This window comes from Ochlerotatus camptorhynchus, unplaced genomic scaffold (assembly GCF_037179485.1).
Source record: "Ochlerotatus camptorhynchus isolate MF236.1 unplaced genomic scaffold, CSIRO-AGI_Acam_v1.1 ptg000204l, whole genome shotgun sequence".
NCBI classification, from domain to species: Eukaryota; Metazoa; Arthropoda; class Insecta; order Diptera; family Culicidae; genus Ochlerotatus; species Ochlerotatus camptorhynchus.
Window position 1 is genome coordinate 1,948,358 of NW_027040694.1, and position 16,181 is coordinate 1,964,538.

At 39.7% G+C, this 16,181-nt stretch overlaps 1 protein-coding gene across 1 annotated transcript in view; it reads right to left on the reverse strand.

The window, feature by feature from the left end:
• The window catches only part of LOC135702992 (synaptogenesis protein syg-2-like), a 320,097-nt gene that overhangs the window by 51,106 nt on the left and 252,810 nt on the right, over nucleotides 1-16,181 (reverse strand). The window contains exons 4-6 of the mRNA XM_065224077.1: nucleotides 11,164-11,278; nucleotides 10,959-11,052; nucleotides 9,814-9,927 (exon numbers count right to left, since the gene is read on the reverse strand). Of these exons, the coding sequence (XP_065080149.1) occupies nucleotides 9,814-9,927; nucleotides 10,959-11,052; nucleotides 11,164-11,278 (323 nt within the window). The remainder of the gene's footprint in view (nucleotides 1-9,813; nucleotides 9,928-10,958; nucleotides 11,053-11,163; nucleotides 11,279-16,181) is intronic.

The following is a 16,181-nucleotide window of genomic DNA, read 5'->3' on the forward strand; positions in this document are numbered from 1 at the left end:
GGAGACAATTTCTAGTACCTCATTCTAGGACCCTATTATTTGCCGCTGAAAAGCTGTTCCGAAGCCAAGTAGAACCTCCACGAGGCGTCCCATCAATCGTCCTATCATTAGTTCCATCATTCGCTGAGTCGCAGCGTTGAACCTGACATGAACAATGCACATCAAAAATCGACTACATACATCCGAAAATTTGTTTAACTCAAATCGGCGGAAGACATTCCGCGCAGCTACCATAAACCGGACTAGTTCATGTTGATCTTTGTCAAGCTTCGTTTACAATTTGGACTTCTACATTAACATATGTCAGGCAGCCTTCAGGTTCAATTGGCTAAACTTGGTGAGTTCGTTCCATTTTGTAAATTTTTATCTACTCAAACCAGTAACGTTGGGAGATCACCTTTTTGTGGTGCGTTACTGGTATAAGATCTACCACCGAACCCTAGTCGTGACAACTAGGAATCAGGATTTTCCAGTAATCAAAGAATCACATTTTAGTCCTTGTTACTTTTTATGACTTGATAAAAGTGACAAGACGCGGGTAGTGACCACCGCGCCGTTATGCATTTCTATATTGTATATTTCAAATAAAAAAAATGTTTATGTTCATATATTTCACATAATCCTTTTCCCTTTGTCCTTCTCCTTTTCCTTTTCTTCTTCTCTTTTCAGAAAGCGAGTAATGGCGCTATAGTCATAAGTCATGCAAGGCTAGGAAAAGAGTTAGTGCTCATGCCCCAACCGTCAGAAGAAAATGGAGCATCACTTAACCTTTCTAGCTTTGATGCTTCCAACGACCAACCAATCATATAATCACCAAAATCGGAACGTACGGTACGAGATGTCCATTTTCATCAATTTATTGGATTCTGAAGCATAGTGTTTTCTGAATCATCTTGCCCCTTAAATGCTGCACAGTTGGCCTGGCCGTTTTGATATGTGTGACGCATCTTCGATGAGAAACATATATCAAATAGACAAGAAGAATGATGTAGGTATATAGATCACTTTCCAGGAAACTTTCAAGAACTGGCTGTGTTGATGTTAGATTAGATTAGATTAGATTAGAAGCGCCCTGTCCAAGATCAGATTGGAGAGGAAGTTATATTCCTCCAACGGTGGAAGGCCTTCTACCGACGATACGGCTTCATCTACTGCCGCTTTGAACGTTGTCCAATCGATATTACGGATTCCGACGGATTGAACCCACTGGCTGGTGATCACTACCGTGGGGATGGTGGATCACATTCCACGTGCAATCCAACGATAATGAGTTAGAGCAAAGTGTGAAGTCTAATTTACTTCCATTCGAGGATGGACCAGCCAAACGTGTTACTTCTACATTGTTAAGAATTGTCATATTGAAGTCACAGAGGTCATATATCATAGTAGAACGGTTATCATCATACAGTTCCCCCCAGCCTGTACCGTGAGAATTAAAATCTCCCATAATCAACCCGTGGAGTCGGAAGAACTGAACAGATATCTGAAAGTTGTTTTTGATTAATTGAAACTCGGGGAGGAATATACACCGAAGCAATACAAAGGCTCTTCCCTTTAAGGGGGTAGTCCACCTGGAAATTTAAAAAAAATCTTTTTTTTTTGCTTAAAAAATACATTGGAATGTCTACTTTGACATAGACTTGACCTCAAGTCCGCAAGTGACATCGTTCCAAAGTTATAGGCTGATTAGTGGACTCGTTTCCAGACGCTCCAAGCGCGCTCAGCTGAGCGCTCGGAGTACCCGCCCGTTACCGGTGAAACGGCGTGCCTTAGTAGTTCCAACTGCTGCCGCGATTATCTCTAAACGAAAATTGGCGGGCGCTGTATTTAAGAAACGGCTCATTCGATTTAAACGGCGATTGAATTTTCGAGTTAAGTACCTTTTTTTACGTAGCCGATTTTCAAAAGAATCAAAAATGGATTTTTGGTGCAAGCTTTTATCTCCAATTTTAGGGTACAAAAACGGACTGTTTTGACGTAGGACTACGTCTGTGATTTCTATATGGGGGTACACTTTGTGAAAACCGAAAATGAAATATGTAACAAAATTATGAAATATTTTGAACGTTAATAACTTAGCAGCCCCAGAACCAATTTCAAAAGTTTCATCACCAATCGATCAGAAATATTTCTACGCATCTGTTAAGCTTAAATTTCTCAAAATGTTACTAAAAAAATGCACAAATGTGCAACTATTCCTATGATAGTTAAAATTATCACCGATTACCTGCGAAAAGCGATTTCCCTAACACAGATTTCAAAGTTGAATTTCATCCGGTCTCATGGTGTTTATTCAATCACCGTGTGGTGAGTGGTGGTGTTCTCCAGTACACAACGGATTCAGTTCCAATCACCATGTGTGGTGGTGCCCGGTCGTCGGCATCAGCTGCAGCAGCAGCAGTGCTTTCGGCACGTGTCGCTGAACATTGTTCTCCAGTACACAACGAAAGACTGCCGGCAAGCAGCGAGCTGCAGCCCACCTGAGCATCCATAGATGGAGGAAGAAGCCCCACCGCTATTTATCGGAATCAGTAGCTTTTCGTGAGTCGCTGTTGGCCATCTATGTCAAGCGCGTCATACTAAAGAGTATAAACAGAGAGAACCCCGCTCAAATTCCTATTCCTACACAAATCACAAGCTCCTGCTGCAGTTAACAAATAATATTTATTATATAAAATCACGTAGCCCTACGTCACCATTGCGTACAACCCCATAGGGCTGTCCCTTGTAGTATTGTTTTCAAAACGTCGCCAAATTTTTATTTTTCAACCAAATCAAAAACGGCTACGTACAAGACTGGGTCATCTATCAGACAATAACCACAAAAAAATTCGTTGTTCCAGCTCCAGTGGTGTGACCGCCACACGTCCCGCCCCGCGACGACTCAGACGGGAGGTCTCCTGGGGAACCTGGTGCAGCGGCTACAGGAGACATCCAATCGCTCCAAAAAAAAATCTCAATTAAAGAGGACATTTCAATTGACAAAACCATGCATTCCTTTTTTTGAATTGATCGTTATTTACCCTAAAAAAAAAATCGTGAAAATAACCTATTTTACATGCCGCCAGAGTGGACTACCCCCTTAATAATAGCCTGACATGCGACAACTTGAATACCTGGAAATTGTGGAAGATTCACACGTATTTTTCATTTTTAGGACTACAATTACACTATCGACAGAAGTAAATAAATGAGCTACGCACTTGAAAAATTTCATGTAAATTTAAATCTTTTTAGATGTACTCAAAAGAAGCGGCTTAATCGACCTAAATTTACTTTTTTTCTTAAATTTACTCGAACCACAAACTGAAGACATATTTTTACATTTCGTGACGTAAATTTCTGTCACTGGTGCTCATTTTTACTGATTTTGATAATTTTTCAAAATCCTGCAATTTTACATCTTTTAGACATAATTAAGTGTGGATTCTTAAGCTGTTTTGTGTTGCAAATGGTTTGGTTCTCCGGCAATTCAACGGGCAAAAAATAGGCTCTCCTGTGGATATGTGGTGCATTGCATGCTTAGTGATTGATTTAAAATCGTTTGTTTTGACACTACAGGATATTATCGGACATTCGTATAAAACTTCACTTTGCCATTCAATATGGCGCTACCTAAAGTGCTGTCGATATGCCACAAATGACTTAAATATCACTTCACATCCGAACGCGCCCTTAAAGACTTGTGAATTCCTATGCAGCCGGATATGTTGTTTTATAAAATGTGGAATGCGCGCAGTCCAAACCACATATATTGCACCGGACACTCATTTTTTTCAATACCGTACCGTAACGCGATAAAACTGCGGAGTGCGTTGCCGATGACGATCGAAGCTTTACTCACTGCTTTCAGGTGCGTTGTCACTGAGGTTAGGCATCATGTAATTTTACATCTATTCGGACATAAAAATCTGTCACGAATTTACTTTTCAGTTTCGGTCATGTAATTTTAGGTTTTTTGACACCTAATTTTAAAAGCATGACATATTTTTCAGAAGTTGATGTGATATTCAGTCATAAGTGCGTCTATGTGCACATAAAATTAAGTTGTTTATCGAATTACATGACAGGAAAATTAGATCATACGTCAATTCAAGCTCGTGTAATTTTCAGTTTTTTTTTTAGATTGAGTCGTGATTTCATATTATGAGAATTCTGCCCAGAACATGTAAAAAATATCATGAAAATATTTTGGTGCCATCGTTGTGAAGGAATTCAATAAAAAAAAATTAAATGGCATTGATTTTACACCAGAAAAGCTCAAAGCTACCACTCACTCATCTGGGTATACTTCAGAAACTATTTATCCACATCATTTACCCTTGGAAACACATCCAGTAGAAGAGTTTTTCAAAGTGTGGTGAAAATTTGAAGCCGAAATATTAAGAAATAAAAAATCCCGCCCATGGTGAAAATAGGCCATTTTTTGATAATTTGGATACATGCCGGTAATAAGTCTGTTTACTGCAGTAACTATAACAAAAACAAAATGTGGGAACACCAATAAAAATTTAATTTAAAAACCTTCTAATTGACGTTCTAAGATCACGAATAGCTTATTTGGTTGTGGTGTAATCTCTTCTAAAAGTTTGAATTTTTAAAATCTCGAAAATCCAGGGTTGTAGACGAGAGGGATCTAGGCAGTTCAGACCTAAATAACAAAGGTGTTTGTTCAGAATTCCAAAATAAGCGTTTTGGCCAGGTTTGGCTCAAATTGGTGACATCGACCACAATTTTTTTTTTCATATTCTGTACCCACTTGAGCTGTATGACCCATATACAGTTTCAAAAATTCAAGTTTAAGGAATTTCTGGTATTTTTTTTTGTAAATATCCACCATTTGCATCAATTGTACTTTTTTAATAAACTATTTAGACGACTTACTTTTTTTTTTGAGTACCCTCCACTCTCCCCCACACCAAAAAGCTCCATTTTGAGCCCCCTGGTAGTGCACACTCATAAAACTCAGCTATAGGCAACATCATAAATACAAAACACTACTTATAACATGGCTGAGCATATTTTAATTTACAATTCTACAAAAAGGAGATACTATTACGAACAAAACAATTTATGCGCTTCTAGTGGATAAAGTATCCTTTTAAAGAAGCGCATGTATTCAAAACATTACAAAATTAATATTTATATTCATACTAAGGAAAGATGGACAAATAATTAATACTTAAATGTTTGATGACGGTTAAAATATAATAATAAAAAGAAAGAAAATATAACTAAGCTTAAATTAATAGTTGTGGTATTTGCGATCGTAAGTAACTTTTAATGTTAGATTTAAATGATGAACGATTTGTTAGCATCTGAATATCTCTGTGTAGGTTGTTAAATTTGTCTGAACCTATAAAAGTAAACCGTTTCTGACCAAAGTTTGTATACGCACGAGATCGAGAGAGATGATTAATTTGCCTGGTGTTGTGTAATCGTGGCGTCACATTTAGAGTTAAATTGTGGATACTTGCTGGATTATGTTGCATATTATGAATCAAGAGCAATGTTTGTTCTTCACACATGCCTTGTATAGGCAATACTTTATGTGGAAAATCTGTGTACAACCGGACAGATGGAAACAGGAAAGGTAGGTTATAGATTATTTTAATACATCGATTTTGTAATACTTGCAGTCTTTTAAGCTTTGATTTACAGGCTCTGCCCCATACAATTATCAAATAGTTCAGCTGTGACTGAATGTGAGTGTAGTAGAACATAAGCAGAACTTTTCGAGGAATGAAACATCTAACCCTTTTCAAAACTCCACACATGGATGAAACTTTTCTCGCTACTTCCTTGATATGCAGATCCCAAGACAATGTACAATCTAGCTGAATACCTAGATATTTAAATGACTCTACTTTCTGTATGACGTTAACATCCATTACTAAATTAGGAACAATTGGAAGGATTTTTCTTGGTGGTCGGAAGATCATGTATTTAGTTTTTTGTAAATTAAGTGAGAGCAGATTATCGCAAAAATATTCCTGGACAATTTGTAAGTCTCCATTCATGCTTGAAATTATCGCTTTTGGATCGACATTCGGATAAAATAAGACTGTGTCATCTGCAAACAACCTCGGAGTACCAGCAAGGCAAGTTTTACTAATGTCGTTAATGTAAATGAGAAATAGTAAGGGCCCAATATTGCTCCCTTGGGGAACTCCTGTACTTATTTGTCTCAGGGAGCTTATTTCTCCGTCATACGAAACAAATTTAGTTCTACTTTTTAAGTAGCTTCGAACTATATCATTTGCGACTCCTCTGATCCCATAACAATCTAATTTACGCAGTAAAATGTCGTGATTTAGAGTGTCGAACGCCTTTTTTAATTCTAAGAATAAAGCTCCTACATATTTCTTCGAATCTGTTTCCTCCAGTATATGATCAACAAGTTCAGTTATAGCGACGGTAGTGCTGCTTCCGTTGCGAAATCCATATTGCATACCATAAAGTGCTCTATGATTGTCTAAGAAACGAACTATGCGATTAATCAACAATTTTTCGAATATTTTATTGAAAACTGAGAGGGTCAATATAGGCCGATAATTATCGGGTTTTTTTTTTTTTTTTTTTATATCTTTATTAAGGAGACTTTCAGCCGTTGGCTGGCTCGTCTCCGACTTTTATCGGGTTTTGTAGAATCACCTGATTTCAATATTGGGATAACTTTGGCAGTTTTAAGACAGTCTGGGTAGATACCTCTTTGAATCATTAAATTGAATGAATCAGACAAAATACGGGAAAGCGATACAACATTATTTTTAATTATCTTTGCTGGGATATGATCAGGACCAGGGCTTTTATTAGTTTTTAAGTCATTAATTAGCAGGACAACCTCATTTGCGGATGCGGGTTGTAGAAAAATTGGGTTTGCAATTGGTTCTATATGTCGCAATGGGTTTGAACCCGTCGGAGTGAAGTTTTTTGCTAATTTTGAACCAACTGTCGAAAAGTGTTCGTTAATTGCATCGCAGATTAACTTACTATCAGTTATACAATTGCCATTAATTACCAAGGACAGTTTTTTATTGTTCTGCAATTTGCCCATTATTGTGTTGATATTTTTCCATAATTTTGAGTGTGACGTATTGTTCAACAGCCTTTCAAAGTAAGTTTTTTTTTGCTTGTTTCTTAGATAAATCCAGTTTTTTCGAAACATGTTTTAATAGTTCCGCACAACGAGTGTTGTTAGGATCACGACGCGATTTTTTCAGATAATTGTTTTTAATTTTAATTAAAGTCCACAAATCAAGGCTCATCCACGGGCATTCTGTACCTTTAACGTTAACATATTTTGTAACTGTTTTGGTGCAATCATTCAATATTACGTTGTAGTTTGATAACATATTTTGAAAACATGTGTTTACATCATGTACAGGTCCAACGCCGTCAATGTATCTTTTGAACTCTATTTGTAATTTATCGTGATTAATTATTTGTTTTGATAACTCTACCCGATTGGTGCCAACCTGCAATTTGAACTCAGATAAAATCATGCAATGATCACTTAAATCGCTAAAGATAGTGTGATTACTTAGACGATGAGCATCGGTCATTTTACATATAACATGGTCTAGAATATTTGAGCTAGACGGTCTTGTAACAAATATATTAGAACACATAAACCCATATGACTGTAAAAGGTATTTATATTTCAAAACAACATTATTATTCAACAGATTAACAGGTACATTCATATCTCCGACAATTAAACAAGGGCGATTTGTACTACTTTTATTAAGCCAACTTTCCAAACGATCATGAAACACGTTGAAATCATATGACGGTGGCCGGTATACACCATGAACATTGACGACACCTTCAGGCAACAATAATTCGACATTAATGTGATGGAAGCCATCACTACAGACATTTTTAACGATTTTATATTCAATGGTATCTCTCACTTACATTACTAAGCCACCAAATGAGTTATCTCTACTTGAAAATATACTGTTATATCCTTTTATCTTATAGAGCCCAGTATTTCCGGTTTTTATCCAAGTTTCTCCAACGATCAATTGAAATGAGCATGTCATGAAATTTATGCAAATCATTGATACCCCGAACATTCCACTGTAAAACTCGCAATTGTTTCGGACACACCCTTCCACAGGACGTATTAAAATCATCAATGTGATTATGAAAGTAATTTAATGTTTGATCCATTTTTACATTTATTAAACACAAAAACCTCATATTACAAACTTCATCCTAATCATTCCTTTTCCGTTTCGGCGATGGTGATTGCTTGGCTAACACAGAATACCGGTTAATCAAAATATTAAGATCCTCCCTAGTTTTGATCAGATCTGGTTTAGAATTTTCTTCTTTTTTTACAAGTATGCCACCTCCTCTTCCTGGCCATACAAACATAATTTTGAGTGGATCTTGGTATTCACGCATTTTCCGTAGCAATTCCATGGATAATGGGGTTAATTCATCCCTTACTGTTACATTGGATGCTTTGCCATTAACTAGAAAAGACTGATCAATGTTGGTTGAAGGAATGATTCCAACCTCTTTTTTACGAGAGAGAACAATTTCCTTGCTGTTCCTGTCTTTAAACACAATTTGAATAGGGACCACCCCGTTTGTTTGGTTACTAACATACAATCTTTTCGCAGACAGAATCGAATTTGATGGCAAGGTTACTCCGATATGAGCTAAAGTTTTATCAACTAATTTCATTGTATTTTCATTCTCTACGTTTGGGAGCCCTAACAAAATTGCGTTATTTGACACTGCCTTACGATCCGATCTATCTACATTAGCCTCCAGTTGGTAAACAAAATTAGTTAACTCAACATGCGATTCAGACAGATCACAAATTTGCTGTGTTAGATTTTCATTTTCGGTCTTAAGTTTATTAAAATCTGATGCAATTTCATCAAACTTTGCTGAAAGAAATTCCTGCGATTTCTCAATGGCAGCTGTTACTGAACGAACCTCCGATTTCACATAAGTCATTTGATCAGCAACAACACTGGCAACAGTATCTTTCAACTCAGAAGCGAGCATGCTCATCATTGAAGATCTGCTGTTCTTTAACATTGGTTTAATTGTGTGTATAAGTGCAAATTTTCCCAATAGATTATGATTCTAATAGTCGAAATAGAAAAGTGCCATCAAAATTAATTATCTACCAATCCTGACACTTCTCACGAGCACCTACAAAAAAGCAAATTAGGTACCAGCCAATTAATCAACTAAATTACGAACCATATTGAAGAAAAATCCATGACACAACATGGCTCGTAAAATGGTGTCAATTTGTATGTGTCATGGAGCCGTAAAGATGGCAGTCGATAGAACAGACCGGCTTTCGTTTAATCGACGAAATCAATTCAACACTTTTCCTCCTGGCCCCTGTCTCTGCTTTCTTAGAAAGTTACCGACCCAATCTACTGGCTGGCTGGGGTCGTCTTATTGGCTTAGCATTTCCGATCACTTCCACCGTTCCACCCTTCCGGTTCGGTATATCTCGCTCTGTATCTTGGAGTATGTACATCCCGGCAGAATTTAAGCCAGCGTGTGCCAGCAAAAAAGAAAGGCTTGCCTACGAAGAGAGGGGTCTTATATAGCTCCAATAAAGTTATCGGTACTTATATCATAACACATTTGGACATAAATCTTCGGGGCACATATTGGAGCCCACTTATGCTCCATAATCGCCTTCCAGCTTCGCACCCTCATGTCGACGACGGGTGGGAGTAGACTGTGAACCGTGCGAGCAAGTGGGATAGTGTTGGAGGGTGCAAATAACATCAATAAAAAGAAGCGACTTAAATTTAGATAAATTACCTCCAACCACTCGGCAAGTGAGTAGTAAATCATCTCCTTCCTCCTTTGGTCCGATTGTTGTACTATTTATGACGCGTCCCCATCGATCTAGGATCACCGGTGGCTCGGGTGGAACTACGCAGTTGAGGGTGGTTGGGATGCGCATTTTCCGGGGGGAAATGGTGGACGGACGGTGACAGCGGCAGCGTTGGTGAAAAATGAATTGCGGTCGAGTATTTTTTGCGTGTTCCGGCAGCAGGTAGGCAACGAAGGCACAGGAAGAGAGAAGATAAACGATCTTGTTTAGTTACTGCCAGCGAAGTGATAAACAATGCCAAAGACTTGAATTTGGCAGGTCAGGGTTGACTCGGTGATGGCTCTCTTTGGGAGTTGGATAATTTGCTAATGAAATCGTTTGCGCGGGGAGGGAGACAGTTCTCGAAGTTCAGAACCAAATAGAACCAATTTCAGGATATAACTTGTAATTCCGATATAATAATAACTTTGGAATTTTATTCCATTTTCAGCCAGCACTCTGAACCCAGTGTCATCCCTGGCCGGTTTTGGGAGAGTAGGAGCGTGTGGATTTTTTCCCCCTTATCATGTTAGATAGCGAACGGTGTCAATGCTATAATTTATGATATTTTCCCCGTAAACAGAAAACTCGCGTACAAGCCTGAAAACAAGTGCATGGCAGCCAAATCCTTTTGAAATAGGATCTCGCACCCATCATTGGTGGTTGCTTTCAGTTTCACCTTTCAAAGGTGCGCGTTTTTTTTTTCTCGGATGTTGGTATCATCGTCTAAAGGGAGGTAAAAAAAAAAATCGCCAATGATAAATTTCCTCCCACCATCCGTTCTATTCATTTCGGATCGATTGTTATCGACAGCTTCCGTGGGCGCACCCTCCCCAAAGAAGGGGAAAAAAAGGCGAAATAAAGCACTTATTTATTATTTCGACCAGGGAAATCGGGAATTGGCTCAATTTGGTTCCGTTTTCCCATTCGCCCGCAACGGTAAATATCGGAAAACCCCAATCTGCCATCCGCGCGAACGTGAGGGTGAGGCACCCTCGAGGGTAGAAATCCAAAACCGAATCAACTGCGCTTCTACTCTGAGCTGCTCCTTGTTGGCTCCTGGCTGGTGGTGGTGGTGGAAAATACTCACTAATGACGGTGAGATTGAAGCGAAAGCTCTGGGTTTGGCTGTTTTGGAAATCGACCCGGCACCGGTAAATCCCTTGATCATGACGTTTAATTTCCTAGTTTTCAGGAAGAGAGAAACAGAGAAGGGTGGCAGAAGAGAAATTGAGCAATTAGACTAATTACGACATTTCGGCCGGTTGGATGGGGGTTTTTCGGATGCAACTTACATTCAATTCCAAATATGCTGGATCACTTTCGATGACGTAACGGGCTCGGGATCCGAAAACTTGCGGTGCCGACCAGTGTTGAGCGTCGTCCAGTGACTTTCCCCGGACGTCGAGGCTGTGTGAGGTGGAAAGAGAAAACAGGGTAGAAGAGGGAAAAACGAAAAATTATCAGTTCGGTGAAGTTCACTATAATTGGGATGTCGTTTCACTTCATAACCTTATGGTCGTCGACGGACAAGGAGGAACTTGTTACATAAAGTAAATTTTCATGTCCATCAAATAGCGAGACGTGGCATGAAACGAGCGAACCATTATTTTGGTTGGTTTAAGGTATGTTCATTAAATGTACAATTACGTTGACAGCTCGGTTCAAATTACAGTAGTTAAAATCATTAGTAGGTGGCCTGTAGCGAGTCTGTGAATGTACAGACTTTTAATTTTTGTTACAGGCATTACATTTTGTAGGGTGGTCTTTTGCACTTTATTAACTACAGTCATACCTCGATATAAAGCAACCTCGATATAACGTAACTTCCACCTCGATATAACGTAACTTTTTTTTAAGTCTCAAAAGTGAAAAATATCAACTCACAATCGATTATTAACGTTACAAATCCATTTGAAATTATTTTATACATGGTATTATTGAATTTTTCATGTAACGCTGGGTTGAAAAAACATTTTTTTTTGCTTTATTATAGAGAATTTCAGCCTGTAACTGGTTCGTCTCTTTGAAGGATTGGGGCTCCTGAGGGGGTCCCGGAGAGAGAAAATAAATAAATTACATAGTGTTTGTTACAGAGTTTAAGTATCTCAGAGTTCTGTGTCAATTGTTTTAACAGTAAGGAAGGTGAACGAAGTTGTGGTTAATTTCCGAGAGAGAGAGTCAATGTCCGTAGCCTGCGGGGTTGTCATCGTTGTTCTTCCTTTTGGCATGTCATTTAGAGAGCTGGTGTTGTCCAAGTGCCGTCGTTCGTCCGTTGTCGTGTCATTGTTCGTTGCGGGGTTCTACGTATATTGATAATAGCCTGTGTCTTTAAGGAAGTCGAGAAGTGATCTTTCCCTGTCTGAGTCATTGGATAATGCGTCTCTGATGCTGAGACCGATATCGCATTGGTCTCGGAGGTTTTGATGCGCAGGGCAATTTGTTATGAGATGCTCAACTGACATTTTGGTTGAGCACCCCATACATTGTTTGTGGAATCCCTCACGGGATCCGAGATCGTGTGAGAATCTGGTCTAGCCGCAGCGTAATCTGGACAGTACTCTCTGGTCCTTCCAGTTTTTGGTGGCGGACCAGCATTTCGTATCTCCTTTCATTTTGCGTAAGAAAGGGTCTCGGGTACTAACCCATTCCTTGTCCCATGCCGAAGCGATGATCGTTTTGATCCAGATTTTTAAATCCGCTGCAGGGACTTCCGGTTCCATTGGGGTTTTCGATCTGCCGATCGCTGCCAGCTTGTCCGCAGCCTCGTTTCCACTGATATTGCAGTGGCTGGGAACCCAGACATATACGGTGTTACTGTTCGAAGCCATTCTGATTGCTTGCACCAACGAGTGTCGGTTCTTCGGACTCTCAAGGGCCTTCAGCACACTGCAGTGCACTGGCCGAATCGGTAATGATGGGCTTCCAGGAAAAACTGGACTCCGTAACGACTGAGAAGATGGCAGCTGCCTCAGCCGAGAAGATCGATGTAGGCTTAGGAAGGCCTCTGCTGGTATCTAGGTTGGGGCCGAATACGCCATAGCCGACTTCTTGAACAAACATCATTTTTATCCTAGAGAGAGAAGCCAGCTCAATGACGGATGGTTTGTTTTCTTTGTCTTCTTCTTTTTTCTCGCCTACCCAATCGTGTTGTTGGTTTGCAAAGGCAAGCCTGGGCCCGCACGAAAGGATGATAGCCCCATTTCTAATGTTCGGTCTAGTTTGCAGTGACAGTTTATGACTGGATCTCGATGACGTTTGCGTGATCGATAGCAAAGCTGTCTCCTCTCTCTCAGATGTTTATTATTTCAGGCATGGGAGGCATGTAACGAAAAGTTTATTAATGGAGAAATGAACCAATACATACTGGGATATATTTCATTCGACGGAGAAAACATCCAGCAATTTTGACGTAGGACTACGTCTGTGATCTCTATATGGGGGTACACTTTGTGAAAACCCAAAATGGAACATGTAACAAAATGGATGGATTTTAATTCTAAACAAGCCAATCGAGTGGAAAGTCATCTATAAATCTGTTATAATGAACACTTTACCAATTGTCAATAGGTCACTATTGAAAATTGCACGAATGTGCAACTGTTGCTATCATAATTTAATTTATCACCGATTGCCTGCGAAAAGCGCTTTTAATAACACAGATTTAAAAATTGATTTCACTCCGGTCTTGCCAAACGGTGTTTATTCAATTACTGCGTGTGTTGAGTGGTGGTGTTCGGTCGTCATCAGCAGCAGCAGCAGCGCTTTTGGCGCTTGGCGTTCTCCAGTACATAATGAAAGCCTGCCGGCATGCAGCTAGCTACATGCTCTCGATTCAGCCTTCGATTCTACGAAGAAAGAGGACGAAGCCACACCGCTACTGATCGGATTCAGTTGCGCGTTGTGCGCCACAGTAGGCCATCTACTCCAAGTGCGTCAACCTCGTTCCAAACAACCTACAGCTCGTCAGCTTTATCAGTGTTGAACATCCTAATAGTAGCTCAGCATTACTCAATCATCACAACAAAACGGTCCTTTTCTGGACCACCATAAATTTGTTAAAAATCTCCTTCTGCAGTTAACAAATAACATTTTTTTTTATATAAGACCACGTAGTCCTACGTCACCAGTGCGTACAACCCCATAGGGCTGTCCCTTGTAGTTTTTTGATGTATGTATAGTAAAAATAGTGAAAATAAAATAATTGAACAACTAAGAAATTTAACAAATAAAATATGAATATGTCGCGTACTAATCAGAATCGCGAACGGATGGGAAGTGTCTGTGAGGACCACCCTAGCACAATACTATCACCGTAACAGCCGACTAGATGATGGCTCCGGCTATTGTACTGGCCATCGATCGACCAGCAGTTGATTGTAGATCCAGATCACTTTCGCTTTCATTAGCACACGGGAGATGAGGTGGACGATGAGAGCGAGAGATTCGGTCTACGATTCGATCTCTTGTGAAACTCACCACATACACGATGGGATACTGGGATCGGGTTAGAGAGTAGATAACGGATATTTTGTATTTTAGTTGATAAGTGGCACAAGGTCGAAGACGGTCCTGCGAGACCGAGAAATATTATTGTAATTTGTGGTGTAGTCTGTTCAGAATAAATGTAGTGTAGTTAGAGTTTGTGTTTCGTACAAAACTTGTGTGTTAATGTTATTTGTATAATGAAGGAAGAACTTGTACCCTTCACCTGTTGTCCGTAATATGCGGTGAAGATTTGCGTGCCCATCACTGATCCGTTCCCTGTCGATCAATCATCGAATGATTGAGTTGGACACCAACAATCGTTGTTACGCTAGTGTAGAGCGTTCACCTCCACCGAAGTTTCTTCAGCAAGGACCCAGGTAAACCTACAGGATGAATCTATATTCTCTCGCACGGACATCACACAATGGCAAGCACAATGATACTCTATGCCCAGGGAAGTCGAGACAATTTTCAACCCGAAAGATTCGCTCGACCGGACCGGGAATCGAACCCACCGCCTCTGGCTTGGTAATACCATACCTTTACTGACTAGGCTAAGAGACCCCGGTAGAAAACTCATCGGTAATATTAAAACAATGCAGCGGTTGTACTAAAAAGTTGATTTACTTTTTTTTCTTCCATTTGTTTTCCGTCGATCTTGTTTTCCGTACTGAACACCAGTGCTACCGACGCCAGGGAGCCAGCTCCCACACCTGGACCCTACCTTATTGACCCATTAACTCATGGACCAGGGACCAACGGCTTTACTTCCCTTCCGAAGGAAGGCGTGATCAGAGATTTTATACCTCAGAAATACCCCACAGGCACCGACTGGGATTGAAGCCCACGCCTTTTGGGATGAGAGGCAATCACGTTTACCACTAAACCACCGGTGCCGCAGTTCATTCACTGTTGGTATCGATTCCATGGTCACACAAACGGCACCATTTGAAATATTTACAGAGTTTTAAGGATATAGATTCTGAACAACGAAAAGAACTAAGCACAAAAACAAGTGTACCGACCAATCGCGTTCCTACATCAACCTTCCGTTCGTGACCCTAGGCACAGACTCTAGTACTTTTTTTTTTTTTTTAATTTTCATATCTTTCATGTAAGCTTTGGGAACTTATCTAATAAAATTGGGGAAAATTATGTAAAAAAAAGGTTTTGTAAACCTGTTAGATGACTAGAAAAAAAAATTGTGTCATCTTTGGGTTACGATAAACAATTTTCGATTTAAAAAAAAAAATATTTTTTGCTTCGATATAACGAGGTACGACTGTATATACAGTCAAGATTCCTATAGTACGGTTAATAGGGACCGCACTATAGGAACCGGCATTAACGAATACACGTAGCATATGGGATTAGAGCTAATTGGGACCAAACACTGATTGTCGGGCAATTTGAAGAGATGACTTCCTGATGTCTTCTGAGAAGTTGTTAAGCAGAAAGTTGGTCACCTTTTGGGACGATTCAGTTTCCGATAGGACACAAGTCTGATCCTGTGGAAGATCCAGAATATCCGTAAAAGTGGTCAATTCATGAAACTGATCCTAGAGCTCCGCGGATTTTTCGAAACCACTCAGAGACATCTTATCAGAACTTTCGGAGACGAACCAGCCCACGGCTGAAAGTCTTCTAACTAAAGATATATAAAAAATCTTATCAGAAGTTGAGTTCAGAATATGGACTCTGGAGACTACGGGTTGGCCCATCGGAAGATCCTGAACATCCCTAAAAGTGCTCAATTCATGAAATTGATCCTTGAGCTCCACGATTTTTTAGAAAGCACTCATAGACATCTTATCACAATCAAATC